The sequence below is a fragment of the Esox lucius genome, chromosome 23, assembly GCF_011004845.1.
Source record: "Esox lucius isolate fEsoLuc1 chromosome 23, fEsoLuc1.pri, whole genome shotgun sequence".
Lineage (NCBI taxonomy): Eukaryota > Metazoa > Chordata > Actinopteri > Esociformes > Esocidae > Esox > Esox lucius.
The window spans coordinates 23,399,883-23,423,010 of record NC_047591.1 but is presented as its reverse complement, the minus strand read 5'-3'; the positions used below and the strand labels follow the sequence as shown (position 1 = coordinate 23,423,010).

The following is a 23,128-nucleotide window of genomic DNA, read 5'->3' as shown; positions in this document are numbered from 1 at the left end:
AGAGAGGACAGGACAGGCGAGGAGTGGAGAGGACAGGAGAGGAGAGGACAGGAGAGGAGTGGAGAGAACATGAGAGGAGATAAGAGCAGTGAAGGGGAGAGGAGTAGAGAGGATAGGACAGGCGAGGAGTGGAGAGGACAGGAGAGGAGAGGACAGGAGAGGAGTGGAGAGAACATGAGAGGAGATAAGAGGAGTGGAGGGGAGAGGAGTAGAGAGGATAGGACAGGCGAGGAGAGGAGAGGACAGGAAAGGAGTGGAGAGAACATGAGAGTAGATAAGAGGAGTGGTGGGGAGAGGCTGTCTCTCTCTACTGTCCACAGTCTCTTTTGTCAGGGTCTGATCCTATAGGGAGACTTTGGACATTTATCTCCCTTCAGACTCCCTGTCTGACTGCATTGTATTGGTCCAGCAGACAGACTGGTCCTCTCTCATTGTATTGGTCCAGCAGACAGACTGGTCCTCTCTCATTGTATTGGTCCAGCAGACAGACTGATCCTCTCTCATTGTATTGGTCCAGCAGACAGACTGGTCCTCTCTCATTGAATTGGTCCAGCAGACAGACTGGTCCTCTCTCATTGTATTGGTCCAGCAGACAGACTGGTCCTCTCTCATTGAATTGGTCCAGCAGACAGACTGGTCCTCTCTCATTGTATTGGTCCAGCAGACAGACTGGTCCTCTCTCATTGTATTGGTCCAGCAGACAGACTGGTCCTCTCTCATTGTATTGGTCCAGCAGACAGACTGGTCCTCTCTCATTGTATTGGTCCAGCAGACAGACTGGTCCTCTCTCATTGAATTGGTCCAGCAGACAGACTGGTCCTCTCACATTATATTGGTCCAGCAGACAGACTGGTCCTCTTTCATTATATTGGACCTGCAGACAGACTGGTCCTCTCTCATTGTATTGGTCCAGCAGACAGACTGGTCCTCTCTCATTGTATTGGTCCAGCAGACAGACTGGTCCTCTCTCATTGTATTGGTCCAGCAGACAGACTGGTCCTCTCTCATTGTATTGGTCCAGCAGACAGACTGGTCCTCTCTCATTGAATTGGTCCAGCAGACAGACTGGTCCTCTCTCATTGTATTGGTCCAGCAGACAGACTGGTCCTCTCTCATTGTATTGGTCCAGCAGACAGACTGGTCCTCTCTCATTGTATTGGTCCAGCAGACAGACTGGTCCTCTCTCATTGTATTGGTCCAGCAGACAGACTGGTCCTCTCTCATTGTATTGGTCCAGCAGACAGACTGGTCCTCTCTCATTGTATTGGTCCAGCAGACAGACTGGTCCTCTCTCATTGTATTGGTCCAGCAGACAGACTGGTCCTCTCTCATTGTATTGGTCCAGCAGACAGACTGGTCCTCTCTCATTGTCTTTCATGTTTTTTATCTGCTTTTCCAGGCACCCCTTAGAGAGTAGACAGATAGAAGGAGAGAACGAGATGGAGAGAAAAGAGAGCGGGAAGCTTTTTGGATCCCCAGGGGAGCTCTTTAGATTACACTTCATCAAGCAGTCTGCGCTGTTTTCATGTGGTACCTCTGGTTTCAGGGTCTTCGGCCGGGAACACCGCTACAATATTAAGAGGATTTGTACTGATTAAATCAGGATTTGCTAGATGTCGGGACGGCAACAGCTTAAATCGCCGGATGCCACACCTGGAGTGTAACAACATTCTGTGTTCAATATGCTCACGTCGTGGGCAGTAGGCGTGGACGTACCTGAGACAGGTAGGACCGCACCCACAGGGGCCCTGAGGTTGTGTCACCAGGTGGACGGGACCATGTGAGGCACGGAGGTTCTACAGTGAATGTTGGATGTAGTGCTGCCGTCCAGCCTTGAGGAACATAATACTGTTCTCGCATGTTAGCACTTAATGTTGTGATTTTATAATTACCCTAATTTATCTCCTGTAGGCAAAGCTTTACGGCTGAATAACTAATGAGATGTGGAGGCGTGTAGATACGGGTGAAGAAACGAGCCCATAACCTCTGGGTTGTGTTGCCTCAGGAATGGTTATGCAAGAACCCTGGTACATCTGAATACATTAGATACTATTGCTTTGGTTCCCAACCTTTGCCCGTTCAGGGGACTGCCTCATTGGAGACAAAAGCTCTCAGGCCTATTAAGTGGGGCAGCAGTCTGATTCGCTCCTTTGTAGCACTGAGCTCAAGACGATGAATCCACTGCCAATTTAAATATTTTGGGTTAATGTTTGGACAACATAAATGGAACACATGGAAATGTTTCCTTAGGCGTTAATGACGCAAAGACATTTCCTTTTTAGTGTGACATGACATCAGTGACATTAAACCCTATGACCTGTTCTCCATCCATCGAATGAATGTTAAATAATGTTCATTGAATAATGTTTTTTTTTCACATTCGTGTTCTGAGAATATTGCACATCCCCAGTGCATTGTGGGTAGGTTGCGTGCGAAAAAAGAGGAAAAGCACTTCACCCTTAGTTGCTCTCGTTTTGGATAAGAGCATCTGCTAAATGACTTAAATGCAAATGTCAAAATGTGCAAGCTGGCTGGGTTATTGAAATATGTGTCACACGGTTCTCATGGTCGTTCTGCTTAGGACGTACAGTATATTTAAATGCCTTGAGATTGATGGTCTTATATGCTTGCCAGTCTATTGGACGGATGGTAAAAATACATTTAGAGACGACTCATAATGTACTTTGGTATAATGTTCTTGATGGGAGCAAGCTATCCTATCTAAATGAATGATACCATGCATGGTAACACTTCTAATATATATATATCTTTGTTTTTGTGTCATAATGCACCAAATGTTTTCACTGGTGTTTAGCACCCAGACAGACATGCTGTTGTAATACGTGCAGAATGTGGTTTGGCTTTGTCTTGCTGAAATAAGTAAGGCCTTCCCTGAAAAAGACATTGTCTGGATGGCAGCATATGTTGCTCCAACACCTGTATATATTGTTCCGCATCAATGGTGCCTTCACAGATCGGCCTTGTCCCTTGCATACATTTTCCTTTTGATGATATTATGTACTGTAGATGATGAGATCCCCAAACCCTTTGCAATTTTACGTTGAGAGAAATGTTTCTCAAATTGTTACACTATTTGCCTGCGCAGTCTTTCACAGTGGAGAAACCTCCACATCCTCACTCATCTTCTCTGGAATGCTTTTTATTTATACCAAATCATGTTACAAGGTTCTATTGGTTTGGACCAAACAGGATAGCCTTCATTGCCCTCATCGCATCACTGAGCCTTGGGCGCCCATCACCCTGTCACTGGTTTCTGGTTGGTTCCTCCCCAGACCACTGCCAGTAAATACTCACTATTGCTGACCCGGAGAACCCCAGAAGCCTAGTCGTTTCAGAGATGCTCTGACCCAGTTCTATGGCCATAACATTTTGGCCCTTGTCCAATTCACTCTGGTCTTTACTCCGGCCCATTTCTCCTGCATCCAACACGTTGACTACAGGAACTGATTGTTCGCTTATCATCTAATCTACCCAGACCTTGACATGTGCCCTTGTTAGGAGATGCTCAGTGTTATTCGCTTCACCTGTGAGTGGTCATAATGTTTTTGCTCATATATATATATATATATATGTATATATATACATATACATACAGCTCGGGAAAAATGAAGAGACCACTGCACCTTTTTCTTTCCTTTCCAAAAAATTCAAAAAAGGAACAGAGGAACAGAAGGGTTACAATTAAGAGACCACTGCAAATTGAACGCTTCTGTTCCTCACTTAAAACTTTCCTTTTCAACTTTTTTGGAAAGGAAAGAAAAAGGTGCAGTGGTCTCTTCATTTTTTCTTTAGCTTTGTATATATACTGTGGATAGCTGGATATATTTATTATTTTGACTGTATGATAGGATGGTATTGGAGACGCTTGCCAGTCGAATGGACCCGGTCTATCAAGACATATTTAAAGTAATCACACTAATTAGCATAATCATCAAGATCTCTCTGAGATTAATGATTCACTAGAAGAACAAAATAATTGTCCCCCTGGTGACCGTGTGTAAACAGCTCTGCTATGGAATCAGGCCCAAACGCTGCCTGATGATTTGCAATCATTAGCATTTTATTCAACATAGTTATTTTGGAGTCCCTTAGAACAACTTTGTCCCTTTTACTTTCTCACAAACAGGAAAAGTAGCATTGCTTTAATGGACTGGAATGGCTTGCAAAGGAATTAAATGCACGTTGCTTCAAGTAGTCAGCATGCTTTAAGTGGGGTAATGGAGGTCTGTGTGCCATTTGGCCACATGTTAGCCGTTCTAGTGTAATGTCAAGGAATGATTAGGCTAATTTGAAGCCAGTGATGATCTTTTAATATAATTGGGACAAATGTATTAGTGATGAACATGACTGAGGCCTCGCACTCCTCCTCTTCCATGTACCATCTGTTATATCAGGGAACTTTAACCTCACCATCACACGCTTGTAATTCCACTGCTAAGGTTCAGAAATGTCTTCTTAGTCAAGAGTCTAAAGCAGAGCTCACCCTCTCCTTTCGCTCCTAATGCCTCTCCTTCCTCTACTTCTTTTCCTTTCCCCTCCTCTCTCTCCTCCCGTCTCCTCTTGTCTCCACTTACCTGTGATGCGTCTAACTCCTTGCCGCCGTCTCTCCTCAGGGCCGCTGAAGCTGGTGGTCCCCACGGAGTCGGTGTCCTCTTACCTGGGAGACACGGCTCTGCTCCGCTGCCAGGTGACCGGAGAACCCATGCCCGTGGTGCGCTGGCAGAAGAACCGGGAGGACCTGTCGCCCGCCTTCTTCCCTGAGAGCCGGGTGGTGGTGCTGCCCTCCGGTTCACTTCAGGTCAGCAGGGTCCAGCCGCCAGATTCGGCCACCTACCGGTGCTTGGCGGACAACCCTGGCAGTGCCCGCACCGGGAGCGATGCTGATCTACGCGTGTTGCCAGGTAACGTCAGATGTGATGGGAATATCCCACATTGTTGACCCACACACGTTGCCAGGTAACGTCAGTTGTGATTGTCCCACGATGTTGACCTACACACGTTGCCGGGTAACGGTGACTTTCTACCGCCTCAAACTACTTGACTGGTTCATAGGGTGAGATGGTGGATATGGAGATGACAATTCCCACGTGTTTCCTTGGTAACAGGGTTATCCATGCTGGAACTTTCTTTGACCATCTCTTTGGTCCAAATCCTGTGGGGAGGTGTCAGTACGCATGGAATGCTGTGAAATATCCTTTCGGATGAGTCCATTCTTCACCCAGTGAGCAAGTCACCTTCGTTTTCTCACAGGACCCTGTTGATGCAGTACACTGTGCTGTGCATGTTTTGGGCCACTGTAAAATTGGATTCAGAACATGGCCCCAGGGACTATCCTGTGTCCGTCAGCTTAATGAATATCTCCGGAGTGGTCAGAACGTCCTGTTTTTCAATCACCCCGCTGATCTTCGCTTGCTCCTGTATGTACAGTACAGTATGTTCACTTAAACTCATGACTACATGATCCTATAAAAGGCTCTGGAGATCTGCCAGTAGTCCAGATCAGGTCTGCTCTTCCTGAAAACGGACGGATAAATATTATGATATTAGAGATCAGGGTGTCAAACATACAGCCGTGTGTGGTCTGCAGGTTTGACTGAAACATAATAATTATTATGATAATAATGAGTTAACATAGTAATAATAATATTTGTAATTAGTTATTAATATACTTTTAAATTACATTTAACAGACAAGAAAACAAATTAACTTTGAAAATGGTAATGGATTTACATTCATAGTTTCATTTTTCACTAATATCGTATAAGTGAAATCTATATACTCAGAGAGTACAAAATAATTCTGAACACAGTTTATGTTTTGACAGCGAGGAAATAACCCATTTTCAGGGCAGTCCTCCAGGCCTCACTGCAGGCAGTATGTCACACTCTCCATTTGATCATTTTAATTAAGTCAGAGTTTCCTCCCCCTTGCAAGTTGACTGGAGAAAGGTCAAGAGGTCAGAGATGATCAAGTGATGAGTGAATGTTTCCGTGTTGTCCTGAATCTCATGCACTCCATAATGGGTGCTGTGGTATGCACAAGTTGGCGCCTTGCCTGCGTACCAAATGGTACCCTATTCCAAGTGTAGTGCACTGGCCTCCATACTGCTCTGGTCAGAACTAGTGCAATGTGTAGATAATAGAGTGCCATTTGGGCAGTCTGCATCTCTCATTGTCAACTGTAACTCTCCTGACGTAGCCAGGCTAATGTGCTGACAGCTGTCTCTGTGCCTGGGCTGGATTTGCCTGATTAGACACCCATGCCCAGGAATATATTAGGAATATATCAAAGGGCCAATCTGGGATTGACACATCTGTTTGTCCGTTAATCGTTGTTTTCGGGGGCTTTTATCGTTGGAGAGCATAACTTCCAAATTGTTTGCGAGCTTCATTTAACTCTGTTGTTGGTGAACAAAGACATAAACAAACTCGGTTCAGGTTGGATCCGTGCTTGATAACCGGAGGATTTTGACGTGTCACGGAGAAGCTCCATCTATTAATTAGAGAGTGGTTGGGCTCCATCTCTCCAGCCTCATCCCTGAGGCACAGGGGAACCGTTTTGTCCTTACATTCGTTTGAATCCCAGAATTTTCTTTTAAACCTCCGCACGTCCCCTCCTCTGCAGTGGCTTTCATCCTGCCCAGCCCCTCACAGGCCTAATTACATATTTGATCTTAATTCACTACACCTTGAATGTGGCTGTCGTGTTCCGCTTTGGAAATGTCCTCACTGGCCTTTTCAGCAGCCAAGATGTTATTCGACAAACTGTCTTTGTAGGGGAAGATATTATTTACACATTTGCAGATTCTGTGGGAGGGTAATATTCTGTGTGAGTAAACAAGTTAGAGTTATTAATCTGGTTTTCTTTACTGTTTATTCAGATTGTTTGGCCCCTGTGCCGTGATGCCTGTTATCCACAGTGATTGATTCTAGCTGTAGATGACTGTCTTTACTCACAAGATCCATAGCTGCTGGTCTGTGAAGCATTCTGTATCCATGCTAACTAGTTCCCCTATTTGAATTGTTTTGTTACATGGATCAGACACACACACACAGACCGACAAATGTGCATGCACCCGATCATACCCACACACACACACACCAACACACACGCACCCGAACACACCCAGACACACACACCAACTCACACATGCACAAACACAGACCACGCACAAACACACGAACGCCTGAGCACACATTCATACACGTACACACACACACACATGAACACACACACACAAATGTGCACGCCCCCGAACACACCCAGACACACAGACCAACACACAAACGCCTGAGCACACACACCCACACACACACAAACACACAAACACGCAAACACACACATGGGACTTTCTGGGTCTGTATGCCAGAGGAAACAATCTGAGGGTTGTGGAGATCAGACCATTTCAACTCTGTCTTGCAGTCCATTGCTGTGGAGTCCTGAACTCAACCCTGGCTGACACAAACACACACATGAACACACACATGAACACACACACACAAACACACACATGAACACACACACACACGTGCACAAACACACACACAACTTCATTCTTTCTATCTGACTGGTTTAATTACACTGGGGGAAAGACAATCAGGCCCAGATGTAAATTGCAGGTATTGGCTTGGGAGCCCCGTTAAGTCACGTTGAAGGAATCCCAGAATGCTGTGTGATTCATGATGAATGTTCTGCATGGAATGGCTCAGACAGGTGGGGTTGGTTCTGCTGATGTCGGCTGAGATGAGACAGAACTACCACATATTGAAGTGGAGATAAAGCAGAGCATTGTGGGTTACGGCCTCAGGGAGCTGTCACATTCCCTCTGTAGGTTGTTTAGGTTGTATTTTTCTTTATTGGAGGTTTGGGTCGACTAAAGAGAAGTTTGTTGTTGCCTCTTCTGTGGTTCAGGGAAATGCAGCAGGGCTGTCTTGAATCTGAATCGGAGTTTTCAGTTAGGGACATGCGTTGGGGAACAGACAAGTCTAAAATATAGTGATAAAATAATGTCTCTTACTGGCCTATAAAATATGTAATTGAAGTTAACAGTTACTGGCATGAGAATGATGCATTAATTAAACATGTTGATCCTTTTGTCAAAATGGTACTGATGATTTTCCTGCTGAAATACTAATTAATTAATCCAGGATAATCACTTCTTTAATATAGCCCAAGGCCACTGTCTTAACCAGTTTGCAGTTAACCCTCCTTTTAATTAAACCAGCCTCTGTCAAAACTAGTCTCTATAATAACCTATATTATAACCACTCTTTATTATACCCAGTAATTTTTTAAACCTGTCTATAAAAACCAGTCTGTATTATAGCCAGTCTTTATTATAGTCAGTCTTTACTATTGTCAGCCTTTATTACAGCTAGTCTGTATTATAATAAGTTTCTACTCTAACCAGTCTTTATAATCACCACCCACTAGGTTAAACAGCTGATAGTTCAACCTCTGGCACCAACTGATTAATCTCTCACAGGAAAGTGTGTCACCAGTCATTGTTAAGTCACCCAGACAAGAGCTGTGTTTGATGTCGGCCTTTGTTTCTCCGTCTGTCTCTCTATCCCCTAGAGCCTGGAACCACCAGGGGCCTTCTTTTCCTCCAGCGACCCCAGAGAGTCACTTCCCTCCTGGGGAGAGATGCTGTGTTGGAGTGCTCTGCCTCCGGGTTCCCCACACCTGCCTTCCACTGGATGAGAGGAGAGGAGATGATACAGAGCAGGTGAGTGGTGCTGACATCCCCTTCAGATCTAAGACGTTCTGCTGGATGGACTTCACTGCATCTCCTCGTTTCTGTGATTTCTCCTCCAGGTCTAAGAAATACTCCCTGCTGGGCGGGTCTAACCTCCTGATTAGCAGCGTAACGAGCGACGACTCTGGCTCGTATAGCTGCGTGGCATTTAACAAGAATGAGAACATCACGGCTTCCTGTGAGCTGTCTGTCCTGGGTGAGTGTGTCGCACGAAATGTATTTTTTTCAGGCACACACATTCACACAAACTAACATGTACATGTTCACACACACACACACACACACTGTAAGGCAGATCTCTGCGGTCGCCTCCCTTCACCTCCTCTCGTCTTTCACGCCCATAAATCTGTGGAAAATTGAATGGTTTCAGTTCACAAAACACCAAGGATTCAGGAAATGCCAAATTCTGTCAACGACTTCTATGGTACATAACGGATTACTAAGGTTTTGACTGGGTATTCTTTATGACAAAATGCAACTACATAAGAATCATAACATTATTTCGGATTTTGTTTAAACTCGATTAGTCGAGTCATTTAAAAACAAGTGTCAACCAAAGTGCTGTACAATGAAGTGGCTAGGACAGCAAAAAGAATACCATAAATAAAACATATAGCTAACTAAACATATTTTCAGAGGACATGACAGGCATAGACACATTTGAATTTCTGGAATGACTCTAAATTTATGAGGGTGAACGTTAATCTGACCAAAAAACACTGTAAGCTCACCTTTCATAGCTAACGGAAAATGTTGCTAATGTGGCGTTACAGTTAATGGTCCTGGCGAACTGTCAGTGGAGGAAGCTAACGTTGACGCGTCTCACTGTGAGCAGGACAGCAGTTAGATACAGCTAAGTGGCCGTGGTGGCTCACTGTTCGGGAGTTTCAAAGGGCCCACTAGCCGATTTTAAAAAGCAGCTTAAGCACACTCAATTGCTAGCTTGAAATGTTGCCAATGGGGCTAACCAATTAGTACCATTTGTTTGTAGTGCTCAAACAGTACTTTCGAAGGATTTTTTAGTTTTCTCTGCAATACTTTTAGCGCAGAATCTTTGTTGTTAAAATACTTCCAGAATCTCTCCTTTCTTGAGCGTAGGATCTGTTAACCGTGTGTTCAAAGCACTTTAGCGTGTCTGTTCCAAATGGGAGAAACAGGTCATAACTAGAGAGTTTGCCCTAGCCACTCAGCATCAACTCGCTTGTTGCTTGCTATTTGGGGTTTCAGGCTGGGTGTCTGTAAAAGCACTTTGTGACAACTGATGTAAAAAAAAAAGCTTTATAAAATACATTTGATTTGATTGAGTTAATTCATAATTTAACACCATTAATGAAATTTGCAGCATTCCAAACACTGATCTGCAGTAATTAATGCAACTTTCCCAACATAAATAAGAGCCAACTGGCTAGACTGTCTTTCTAGGATTACACATGTTTAAACAACAACTATTTCACTTGCAGTGTAGAATCTAATCGTTTGCAGTGTAGAATCTAATCCTGCAAAGAGCAGTACAGTACAGTGCAATATTTATATCTTTTTCAATATTCTGGTGCTGGGAAATACACTGATTAGTCAGAAATGTGAAACTCCTTTCCGGTTTCCCATATACAGTTCAGCAGGTGGTTGGACATAGTCTTCTATGGGCATTGAATCCAGTCTCATCCCTGTTTTGGAATTACATGTGACTGGAATACTGTTTTACTGAAATTAATTGCTTTGAATCTGGTTTGTGGCGCTATGCATGGCAGGAGTCAACACAAGCCTTTTCATTCCAATGTATCCAATTATGTGTATAAGATATTGCCACATTATCACAGCTAGAGACTGATTTCCATAACGCATTCCTTGTTACCACACAACAAATGCAAACATAGTGGGTGTGACTGTACTATGCATTTACATTTGGAGCAACCGTGCCTGTACACAGCCAGAATTCGATCTATTTCATTTATTTGGAATATGAACACTAACTTATTGACTTTCATATTATCTTTGTGATCTTGGGAATGTTTGTAATTTTCTGTTTTCCATCCTGCGGGGAATGCCGACAACACTTTAGATTTCTGTTCTGAGGGGGAAGAATCCATACTATGGTAATTCTACCCATGTTTATCATGGCCAAAAAGCTAATCCATGTTTTTATCATTTTTTTATGGTATAGAGTAGCCAATTATTTAGCTTTGAAATGCAGGGGACAATAATTATAATCCGCACACAGGTTTAAAATCACTGTCCTTGTTTAAGCAATTCCTTCACCCAATACTGATTTGTCCAAATAATCAATTGCAAAAACCCCAAATCCACCAAGTACTTGTTATAAATTCCCTGGTGGTGTCCATTAATGTCTGTCTGCTGTGTGTGTTTGTGTGTGTGTGTAGGTGTGTATGTCAACAAGGTTTCCTATGTGGAACCACCCTCCCATTAAACCCTTTTACTGACCAGCAGAACCACTAAGAAGAGTCTCTTTCTTTCATTGTCTCATAAATCACAACATTTTACCTGAGCCTTGACATTTTCTTCCCCTTTAATATCTCCACGAGGACCTCTCCACGAGAGACCACCTTTCATGCAGACTGACATTGCTGCTCTATCCAACACTTTTCCTTTCTCACTCCTACCGTGTCATTAAATGTAGGATCAAACCAATGGTCAAACCAACACTGTCAAACAGAGGTGTGAGGTCAAACCAACACAGTCAAACAGAGGTGTGAGGTCAAACCAACACAGTCAAACAGAGGTGTGAGGTCAAACCAACACTGTACAGTAGGGGGGGGGGGGGGGGGGGGGGGGGGGGGGTCAAACCAACACTGTCCAACAGGGGTGTGTGGTCAATCCAACACTGTACAGTAGGGGGGGGGGGGGTCAAACCAACACTGTCCAACAGGGGTGTGTGGTCAAACCAACACTGTCCAGCAGGGGTTTGTTGTCAAACCAACACTGTCCAGCAGGGGTGTGTGGTCAAACCAACACTGTCCAGCAGGGGGGTGTGGTCAAACCAACACTGTCCAGCAGGGGTGTGTGGTCAAACCAACACTGTCCAGCAGGGGGGTGTGGTCAAACCAACACTGTCCAGCAGGGGTGTGTGGTCAAACCAACACTGTCCAGCAGGGGGGTGTGGTCAAACCAACACTGTCCAGCAGGGGTGTGTGGTCAAACCAACACTGTCCAGCAGGGGGGTGTGGTCAAACCAACACTGTCCAGCAGGGGTGTGTGGTCAAACCAACACTGTCCAGCAGGGGGGTGTGGTCAAACCAACACTGTCCAGCAGGTGTGTGTGGTCAAACCAACACTGTCCAGCAGGGGTGTGTGGTCAAACCAACACTGTCCAGCAGGTGTTTGTCACTAGAGGTCTAAAGAGAACAGACCCGTTGGTAAACAGGCCCATATTACTACATAGGGAACAGGCCCATATTACTACATAGGGAACAGGCCCATATTACTACATAGGGAACAGGCCCATATTACTACATAGGGAACAGGCCCATATTACTACATAGGGAACAGGCCCATATTACTACATAGGGAACAGGCCCATATTACTACATAGGGAACAGGCCCATATTACTACATAGGGAACAGGCCCACAGGACTGTAGAGGGAAAAGTATTTGGACAGATCTTATTCTTCCATATCTGTCAGTCAGAATGATAGGGTGACAGGCACATTCCCCTTCACATGATCCAAACAGCCACTGTTGGTTTATGATCCAACCTGTAGGTCTACAGCAGACATCGATCCCCACTAAGCTCTCTGTAGTCTTGGTGGAAACCTTCCCTGTTGACTGACAGCATTTAGTGACAGCAGACTCTCTCTCTCTTATGTAATATGTCGATATCTCTTTTTCTCTCTCTCGATATCTCTAAATTTGTTGATCCTGTGCTCTCTCTTTGTGTATTACTATCTCCCACATCTGCCTCACTCTCTCTCTTTCTCTCTTCATATATAGCGCCTTCACCTATACGTACATATATATACATATATATATATATATGTATATCCTTCACCTGCCTCCCAAATGACATTCTCTTTCCCTAGCGTGGTCCCTTTATCCCGAGCCCATAAGGTTCTGTATACGGTGCTGTCTGAGGTAGGAGTGTTTTGTTTGGGCTTTTGTAATGCTCTAAAGGATGAGCTACGGTGCAGAGGAGACAGTGAGCAGAGGTCTCTGTGTGTGTGTGAGACACGTGTTATACGGCCACGCTTAAGTACAGATGCACAACGATAATGATATTCTGAATGGAGGAACGGAGCGAGGCAGGGGAGAGGCTGATGGAGGAACGGAGCGAGGCAGGGGAGAGGCTGATGGAGGAACGGAGCGAGGCAGGGGAGAGGCTGATGGAGGAACGGAGCGAGGCAGGGGAGAGGCTGATGGAGGAACGGAGCGAGGCAGGGGAGAGGCTGATGGAGGAACGGAGCGAGGCAGGGGAGAGGCTGATGGAGGAACGGAGCGAGGCAGGGGAGAGGCTGATGGAGGAACGGAGCGAGGCAGGGGAGAGGCTGATGGAGGAACGGAGCGAGGCAGGGGAGAGGCTGATGGAGGAATAGCGAGAGATGGAACGTGGGTGGATAGAATCTCTCCGGGAGAGCTGCCTGTGTGTGTGTGTGTGTGTGTGTGTGTGTGTGTGTGTGGGTGGGTGGGTGGGTGCGTGCGTAACCAGGAGAGTTGCTTTCTCCCCGTGAAGGATGTTTACTGTGGCAGATGGCGGAGCCTGAAAAACACTTATAGCGGTGATTTGTGTTGTGAATTGAGTCTGGTGTAACTCACCCACGACACAGAGAATTTAGCATCATAAGTGGCTTACTTTACCAGACCAGCGTTTTGCCGTGAAATTATCTTCAGCTGCAGCGGCTACTGTTTCTGGGAATTATGGAGCCCCACACGTCACTTTCTTCCCCATGAAGCGTACTACATTTAACCAGAGTCGGTCGTGTGAAAAGTGCCCAGTTGAAAACATTTCATTTCAGAAATGTGAAGATCCACCTGTGGGAAGCAGTTTTCAGTGTGTCAGCCAGTTTAGATAGAGGGGGGATGACCGGGAGTTCTTTGGATAAGTGTGTGAAATTTAGCAAGTATTCTCGGGGGTCTTTATTTCTATTTTTTTTTCTTTGAGAATGTAGCACAACTAAAAGTAGTAAAAAAATATAAGTGAATGGTAAAGTGATTATAACCCTGAAAAATGCTTAAAGTGCCACTCCATTTCACCTCATTTAACAGATGGTTTACTTAACAAAGGGGAAGATAATGACTGGTCCTGGTAAATCATTGCATAGCCCACAGGGGGGGCGGGGGTATCTGTTGCCCCTCTTTTGTTCCTCTAGCCAGCGGGGCGTCTCATCACTCATTGAATTCCCAATTGCTGGAAATTTGCAGCTGAGTCAAAAAAATGTACGTCTTTGCTCTATTTTTACCCTTCGGTGTGGGTTTTTTACTAGTAAACCTGTAATTATTTTTCTAAGTTACTAACTTCCCAGCTGAACAGAGCCCTTTACAACCATGTACTGGGGTAGTTACTGTACAGTGTTAGTTAATAACCTGTTTGAATGGAGCCCCAGTCCTTAGGTGTTACTTTTTGTCTGGAGCCCTGTTGATTTCCCCATGAGCTCTGGTAGTGTGCTACATAGGCAATAGGGGTTCATTTGGGGCACGACAGAGAGGTAATGGTGTCCAAGCAGTTGGTTGCAGATTTATTTTCAATCCTTTTAAATGACACAGCGGGAGTCATTACAGCTGTCAATAAATACTCTTTGATACTGCAAACTCCCCCCTGGATTTACACAGCACTCAAAGGTGTGTGTGTTTATCTGTGTATGTGTGTGTGTTAATACACGTGTAACTAGCTGTGCATTAATAACGCTCACAGACAGCCCACCCCTCTGCTAAAACAAATGATGACAAATGCATCTCTCAGCAGGTCACTCCCAGAGTCCTCACTCAGACTCAGTGATGTCCCAGATTTGAATACGCTGGGGAAGAGGTTACCTGAGCATTAGAAAGGTTCCTCTGCTCCCTCTGAAAACGCCTGCTTGAATGTTTTTACCAATTTTACAGCAGTGAACACTTTGTATTTTTTATATTTTTAGATAAAACCGCTCAACATTTTCTTGTCCTTGTTATTTGGTAAACTTTTTCAGAATGCCATGCTGCTAATGATACACATCGTAAAACTGTTGGGTGTCTTTCAGCCTGGGTTCCATTTCTGCGTTTCATTTCAGCCTGCGTTCCATTTCTGGTTCCAAACTTCCAGCCTGGGTTCCATTTCTGCTGGTCAGTCAGCAATGTTTTTTGGAAGAGTCATTAGTGGGGGGTGGAATATCAGGGGGAACCTGCACTCGTTCTCAACTTTCATACATAGAACCACAGCCCTTTAATCCACACACTCACACACCTTCACACACCTTCACACACCTTCACACACCTTCACACACACTCACACACCTTCACACACACTCACACACCTTCACACGCTCACTGTGCCTAGCTAGGCCCTTCCAATTACCCATCACTCCCTCTACCCACTCTACCCATCTCTGTACCCTCTGTACCCATCTCTGTACCCTCTGTACCCATCTCTCTACCCTCCATACCCATCTCTCTACCCTCCATACCCATCTCTCTACCCTCCATACCCATCTGTCTACCCTCCATACCCATCTCTCTACCCACTCTACCCATCTCTGTACCCTCCATACCCATCTCTGGTCTAAAGATGGGCATTTGTGTGGAAAATGGAGCCTACCTTTGAACTTTGACGTTTAGACATCTCTGTCAGCTGGGTGGATGTCTAGGGCTCACTGGTCGTTAGAAATTCATGCAGCAGGAACAAGAGAGACAGGGAAAAACTGAAGTATTTACCTCAAGTGAGTTGTCACATAGCTGGCCGGCTGGGGGTTAAGTATTAACAGCTCAAACGGGAGTGGAGAGGAAAACATATCTGAGAGAAGAGATATCTAAGATAAAGTCTGTTTTTGTACAGAGACTCCTCTTTACCTCAAACAGAAAGAGATACTTCTGGAGACTTACGGTCATGCTTAAAAGACAATGATTCTGCCTCAGTAGTGAGAAGTTATTTATCTGGAGGAATGTTTTACTAGCGCTGAGGGTTTAGTCTGAATCAATGTCTTACAGCGTGATCTTACCTTTAGATTCTACAAGAGCCCACACATTTTCTCAGTGTTGCATCACTTTACAGCTCCAAGGTTTCCTGAGAGATGATTCTTATAACGATTACAGCTCTCTTCCCGAACTATGGACACAACAAGGGAATTAGCTAATTGCATATTGCCCAGCTTGCTGAATCTGTACCTAAATTAAAAATTACTTTTGCCAAAGCTACAGAATAAACAAGCCATTCCTGTGTTGTTTGTGTTTCATCAGCGCACTCTTGATTAAATAATGAATCTCACCAACTAATTCAAACAGTGTTTGAGACTTTGATTCCTTCAAACACGCTTATCAAAACATTTTCTGACATGGTGTGTGGAGACAGGAAATATCCCTTATCATCAACAAAGACTAATTAACAAGCCTCATCTCTAGGATGCCGTTCTGTATATTATAATATGTTATTATACAAATAGCATTTATTTAAATATATTTTGGAATATTGGGAACTACGGATGTGTTCCTTTGAGTCATTGGGTGTGCATCTCTGTCACTCAGATTAAGCGGGGTCACGCTTGCCATAAAGCTTTGCCATAAAGCTTTGCCATAAAGCTTTGCCATAAAGCTGTATATTGCTCAACCTAGTAAAGCACTAGCAAATTGTCGGGTATGTTGTTGTTGAGCCACGTTTCCCGAGATAATCATGACACTGCAATCCATAATAAATTTTTGTGAGATAACTCAGTCGTATTTTCGCCAGTGACTGTACGCTAGCGAGGAAAATGCTAGGTAGTGACTGCTAGTCTTTGGGTACTCCAGGCACTTCCTGTCGGCGCTGTGAATAGCATCTCCTAGGGCGTCTTCGTGGTCTCCGGTGGAATTTGGAAGTTGTCATAAACCCTTTCTGTGCATTGTGCTCCAATGTCCAGGAGTTCTTGTCTGCTGTATAGTGTGCTGGGCTGTACTGAATGAATAAGCTAAGAACTTTGACAAGTGCCAAATTGTGATGGCAAGGTGACTGGGTCAGAGCATTTCCCAAACTGCATCGTTTGTGGGGTGTTCCCGGTCTGCAGTGGTCAGTACCTATCAAAAGTGGTCCAAGGAAGGAAAAGCAGTGAACCGATGACAGGGACATGGGCGGCCAAGGCTCATTGATGCACGTGGGGAGCGAAGGCCGGACCGTGTGGTCCGATCCAACAGACGAGCAACTGTAGCTTAAATTGATGAAAAAGTAAATGCTGGTACTGATAGAAAGGTGTCAGAACACACAGTGCATCGCAGTTTGTTGCGTATGGGGCTGCGTAGCCGCAGACCAGTCAGGGTGCCCATGCTGACCCCTGTCCACTGCCGAAAATGCCCACAAAGTGCACGTGAGCATCAGAACTGGACCACAAAGCAATGAAAGTGGGTGACCTGGTCTGACGAATCATGTTTCCTTTTACATCTCGGGGATGGTGTGTGTGTGTGTCGTTTACCTGGAGAACACATGGCACCAGGAAGCACTATGGGAAGGAGGCAAGCTGGCAGAGGCAGTGTGAAGCTTTGTGCAATGTTCTGCTGGGAAACCTTGAGTCCTGCCATTCATGTTCATGTTACTTTGACATGTACCACCTACCTGAGCATTGTTGCAGACCATGTGCACCCTTTCATGGTAACGGTATTCCCTGATGGCATTGGCCTCTTTCAGCAGGATAATGCACCCTGCCACAAAGCAAAAAGGGTTCAGGAATGGTTTGAGGAACACAACAATGAGTTCAAGGTGTTGACCTGGCCTCCGAATTCCCCAGATCTCAATCCAATCGAGCATTTGTGCGATGTGCTGGACAAACAGGTCCGATCCATGGAGGCCCCACCTCGCAACATACAGGACTTAAATGATCTGCTGCTAAAGTCTTGGTGCCAGATACCACAGCACACCTTCAGAGGTCTAGTGGAGTCCATGCCTCGATGGGTCAGGGCTGTTTTGGTGGCAAAAGGGGGACCTACACAATATTAGGCAGGTGGTCATAATGTTATGGCTGATCGGTGGATAGGAAATAGGGTCAAAAGAGTTGTCCTCAGTATGGTCTGGTGTGCCATTTGGTTTTCACAGGGTTTGGCACTATGGTGAAATGTTGGAGCCTCACTAGACAATGTTTCAGTGTCTGGGTTTCCCACATACATCAGTCTGTTATGCTGTAACAACATTTACTTAAAGTTGAGATATTTGTTTCACAGGGCAATTCACAATAAATATGAAATATTGCTCCTCTGAATAGAGTTGTATTGTGGCCCATGGTTTTCCAGGCCAGTGTAAAAGACATTACTGAGCTCAGGACCTTTCTTGGAATGTATTTTCCATATATATGATATGGGAGTGAAAAGTGCAGTATAACATTCATCAAATTTTATTTGTTATTTATATTTTATAGCAGCTTATGCAGTCGTCTGATGCTCTGCTCTTGGCAGCGGCTCCACAGAACTTGATGTAGGCAGTATACCAAATGACCCCCTATTCCCTATGGGGTCTCTGGTCAAAAGAAGTGCACCCTAAAAGGGGCAGTGGGCCATTTGGAACCCCTGGCTTAGGGAGAGATATGACAGAGGAGAGGTCAGTGAAATAAATTGAGTCCAATCCTACCTGGCCAGATTCAAGGCTCAGTGGTATTCAATAGGAATTCAATGTAAATGGTACTGTTAACACCACAGGGTGTGGTTAAAGCCCTACAGGGCCGACTCACATCTCATGTAAATGTCAGCTAGACCAGTAGTAAGTGGTGAGGAGGTAGCCTGCTCCCAGATCACTATGTACTTTCATGATCTTTACCATGGAGAATCTCATCAAGAGTTAGCCTGGTTGTGTACCACCGTGTTCTTTCCTGATATTTGCTATGGAGACACTGAACAGGAGTTAACCACACAGTAGGAATATTAGACACCAGATATCATCCAGGGAGTATTAATCTAATGGAGATTATGGTGGATTATAAAATAACAACACGCTAACCACTGGCATAGAATGAATCTGAGAGATAATCTTTGTCATCGTTGGTGACATCCTGACTCTGCGTGTGTAATATGGGCACCATACACAGATGTGGTGGGACCTTGTGTACCTAGAGGTAGGGTGGGGGAATGGGGAGGGGGATAGAGTGAATGGGGAGGGGGGGGGCTAGAAGGAATGGGGAAGGGATAGCGTGAATGGAGTGGGGGGGCTAGAAGGAATGGGGAAGGGATAGCGTGAATGGAGTGGGGGGGCTAGAGGGAATGGGGAAGGGATAGAGTGAATGGGGAGGGGGCTAGAAGGAATGGGGAAGGGATAGAGTGAATGGAGTGGGAGGGGCTAGAGGGAATGGGGAGGGGGGGTAAAGTGAATGGAGTGGGGGGGCTAGAGGGAATCGGGAGGGGGTAGAGTGAATGGAGTGGGGGGGCTAGAGGGAATGTGGCGCCATTCAGGAAGCAGCCTCAGTGTGATTGAGATAATGAATGTTTGTTATTTTCAATAATAATGACTTCAATGAGGCTCGTTAAGGCTTTTAGCGGCCCAATTAATTCAGCTGAGACATCGTCAACGCCTCGTGACGTCTCCCAAATGAAACCCTTCAGACTGTTTAGTGCACTAGTTTTGGTCATTATATTTGTGTTGGGTACAATTAATCTTGGTCAGCCCTGGCGTAGTATGCACGGGCAGGACTCTGTTATTGACAGTTCTATCTAATGCACAGGCACACACAGACACACACACACACACACTTATGCGCACACACACACTCACTAATGCACACACAAATGCAGACACACACACACACTCCCTCTCTTCTCTTTCGGAGAGGCTTTGTTCCCAGTTTGATTCTTTCTGCTATGAAGGATCTCCTTAGTCTGAAGACGGTAATTGTTGCTCGGCATCGTAGCTCAGCCCCCCCGCCGGACCCTGATAAGCAGTGGGGGGTCAATGGTGATTAATTACAAACCCACAGAATTATTTTCAGCGTGTTAGCAAACATTTAACAGAGTGCCAACCCCCCTGCAGCGAGCTAGCCCGCCGAAGCCAAGCCTCATCAAATGAAGATTAAACCACTCCGAGACCTCACTGAAACGGCTATAATGAGGTAAATTGTACTGACATTATGTTTGGGTTTTGGAAAGAAACCTGACTCGTTTATAAAATGACATGAAATGGTAGATTGAAGGGGGGAAAAAGGACGAATGCCCACTGCTCTTCATTGTACCATCTGGAGTGGATTTAACGTGTCTTGTCAGTGTATCAAATATCAGTTAGGCAACTGCTTACATCTGGAATTGACAGCATGAACCGTGCATTTTTATATGATTTTATATGTGATAATATGCTCCTACAATATGTGTGCTCATAATCTTTTAGAAGCATAGAACTAACATTTGTGAAACATACACTGAACACATTCAGCTGGTCGCCGTTTACACAGTGTCCAGTTAAGCTAACCGAAACTTGACCTGGGCGTGACCTATTTCTAACAAATCAACTACACTAAACAAATCCTTTCTTTCACTGAAATAATCCTGTAATCCTCGATTTGTCCCAATCAAACTGTATTAGAAATTAACTTCACTGGCTCTACAGAAAACAAAGTACATGGGTATTTAACTAATGCTTCAGAGCTAGTAATATTTAAGTCATATCTTGAGACCATTGTATGTAATTAATATCTTTAGACTAGTGGTGTTGCGATATTCCGGTATTCACGATAACCGTGATATTTCAAAATGAAGTAGTGATATCATGTTAATAATACACGTGATGTGTTTTTTTCATCAGTTCATCTGGTTACCTTTTCATTTAAGTGTAATTGTTCTTTTAGTACACTTTCATTTTATTAATTTTTTACAGTTATGGTTACAGACTCTCTCTTTACCTCCCTACACTGGTATTTTGAGTGTAATTCATTTGCCAGACAAAGAGACAAAACAAACAATAAACAAAGTTGAAGAAGAATTTGACTAAGAGCATAATTGTTTTTTGCCGGACCGCATAAGCAGAGCCAGCCAAGAAGAGCGAATGTCTCTTACTGACTGACTGACTGACTGACTACCCCTTATTAAATAGTGCAGTGGTTAGAGAAGCAGACCTGTGAACTACAGTGGGGCAAAAAATATTTAGTCAGCCACCAATTGTGCAAGTTCTCCCACTTAAAAAGATGAGAGAGGCCTGTAATTTTCATCATAGGTACACTTCAACTATGAGAGACAAAATTAGAAAAAAAATCCAGAAAAATCACTTTGTAGGATTTTTAATGCATTATGTACTATACTGAAATAGCTTTGGCACTGAGAAGTTCATCTACAGTCTCGCTAACAATTGCTCAATTCTTATGACTATTCCTAGTAGTAAGTTAGCAGATACTAGTAAGCCTATTTCTAAGTAATAAACAGTTAACACAATGCTTAATGGTGTCTTGGGAAATATTCAAACTTGGCGTTACAAGGTGTGGTTTGGATTGTTAATGTGTGACAAAATGATCTTATGTTGAGCTGTGGCTCTTTGGTGAAATGTTTAACGACAAAGACTCTCATGTGGGAGATTTGGGTTTGAATCCAATGAGGGTAATAATGTTTATCACTTCTAATTGCAGGCCGGCTGAACTAGGCTTGCCTGGTTCCTTTTCTGGTCTATACATTTTGCGATAATATCGGTATCGTGAATTCTTTTGGCCATGATTATTGTGTAGTGCAAATCTGATATTGGGACAGCCCTACTTTAGACATGCTATATTTAAATTAAACAGTATCTTTAGACCAAGGAGTATTTAACTCCCAATCTTTAGACCCGGGGGAGTTTATTGCTTACCCTACAAGGTCTGAATCCATCATTCAAATTGTCATGACCATCACAGACCTAATATTACAAATATCAAAATCTAACATGACAAGACAGCTCAGAACAGTCATTCAGCTCTTGGAGATTTTAAGGACATGATGTCAGAAGGTTCTGGAGGTCGGGTGACATCAGTCATCTGTCACATTGGATTATAGATTCTGTTAAATCAACGTTTGCATTGCTGCCAGTTGAACCATGTTGTCAACTATTTATGTGTGCTTTCTATGATGGTGACATCACAGAGGCCACAGCCTAAAGGATTTGTTATAGCCTCCAAATGGCACCCTGAGTCATGTGTATGTTCACTACTTTTAACCCTGGCCTATACTCTTACCTAAACATAACCCTAACCCTAAACCTAACCCTAGCCTTTACTCTAACCTAAACGTTATTCCCTAAAACCAAAAACCTTGAAGATATCAGGTCTCCACATATATATTTACGGAGATTACCCACATACACACACACACACACACACACACACACGCGTACACATTCACACACACATACATACACATACACACACCCACATACACACAGAGAAACACACACAGGGAAACACACACAAACACACAGAGACACATACACACACACACACACATACGCACACTCAAACACAGAGAGAGAGAGAGACACACACACACATACACACACACAAACACACAGAGACACATTCACACACACACATATTCTCTTTTGTTTTTACTTTATAATGGTAATTCCCTTGACATTGTTTGTGCGGTCCTCCTCTGTGTTCCCAATACATCCAATAATTACTGGCTGAATACAGAATTAAAGTCCGGGCAGTTATTATATCATAGGAGCTCCGTTTAAGTGTCTGCCCTGCTGAGGCCCACTCAGGCCAGGTCTGGCGTAGCATCAGCCCCCTGTACACACGCGCATGGTTCCCACAGGGCTGGGGGGGTTGCAGGGAGCAGGCGCCTGGAGAGAGAGGAACTGGTGAAATGGCACTGGCGGTTAGACAAGCTGTCATTGTCCCATGGGATGTACACACACACACACACACACATAGGCAAAGGACACACACACACACAAAACATAAGCAAAGGACACACACACACACACACACAAAACATAAGCAAAGGACACACACACACACACAAAACATAAGCAAAGGACACACACACACATAAGCTAAGGACACGTGCTCACACACATAAGCAAAGGACACACGCACACACACACACACATAAGCAAAGGACACACGAACACACACACACAAACACATAAGCAAAGGACACACACACACACACACACACCATAACTCAAACCACAGACAAACAAACCAAGCAAGGGACACACACCATAACAGCAGAGCCCTCCTTTTTTCCTTCTGGAGGATGGTAACGGAGCACCCTGCTCCTCCACGGGGAGGGCTTAGCAGACACACCAA

At 44.5% G+C, this 23,128-nt stretch overlaps 1 protein-coding gene across 2 annotated transcripts in view; it reads left to right on the top strand.

The window, feature by feature from the left end:
- Positions 1 to 23,128, top strand: part of dcc (DCC netrin 1 receptor) — a 254,985-nt gene that overhangs the window by 103,283 nt on the left and 128,574 nt on the right. For both annotated transcript variants that reach the window (XM_029117184.2, XM_029117182.2), the window contains exons 3-5: positions 4,635 to 4,922; positions 8,599 to 8,749; positions 8,839 to 8,975. In XM_029117184.2, the coding sequence (XP_028973017.1) occupies positions 4,635 to 4,922; positions 8,599 to 8,749; positions 8,839 to 8,975 (576 nt within the window). The remainder of the gene's footprint in view (positions 1 to 4,634; positions 4,923 to 8,598; positions 8,750 to 8,838; positions 8,976 to 23,128) is intronic.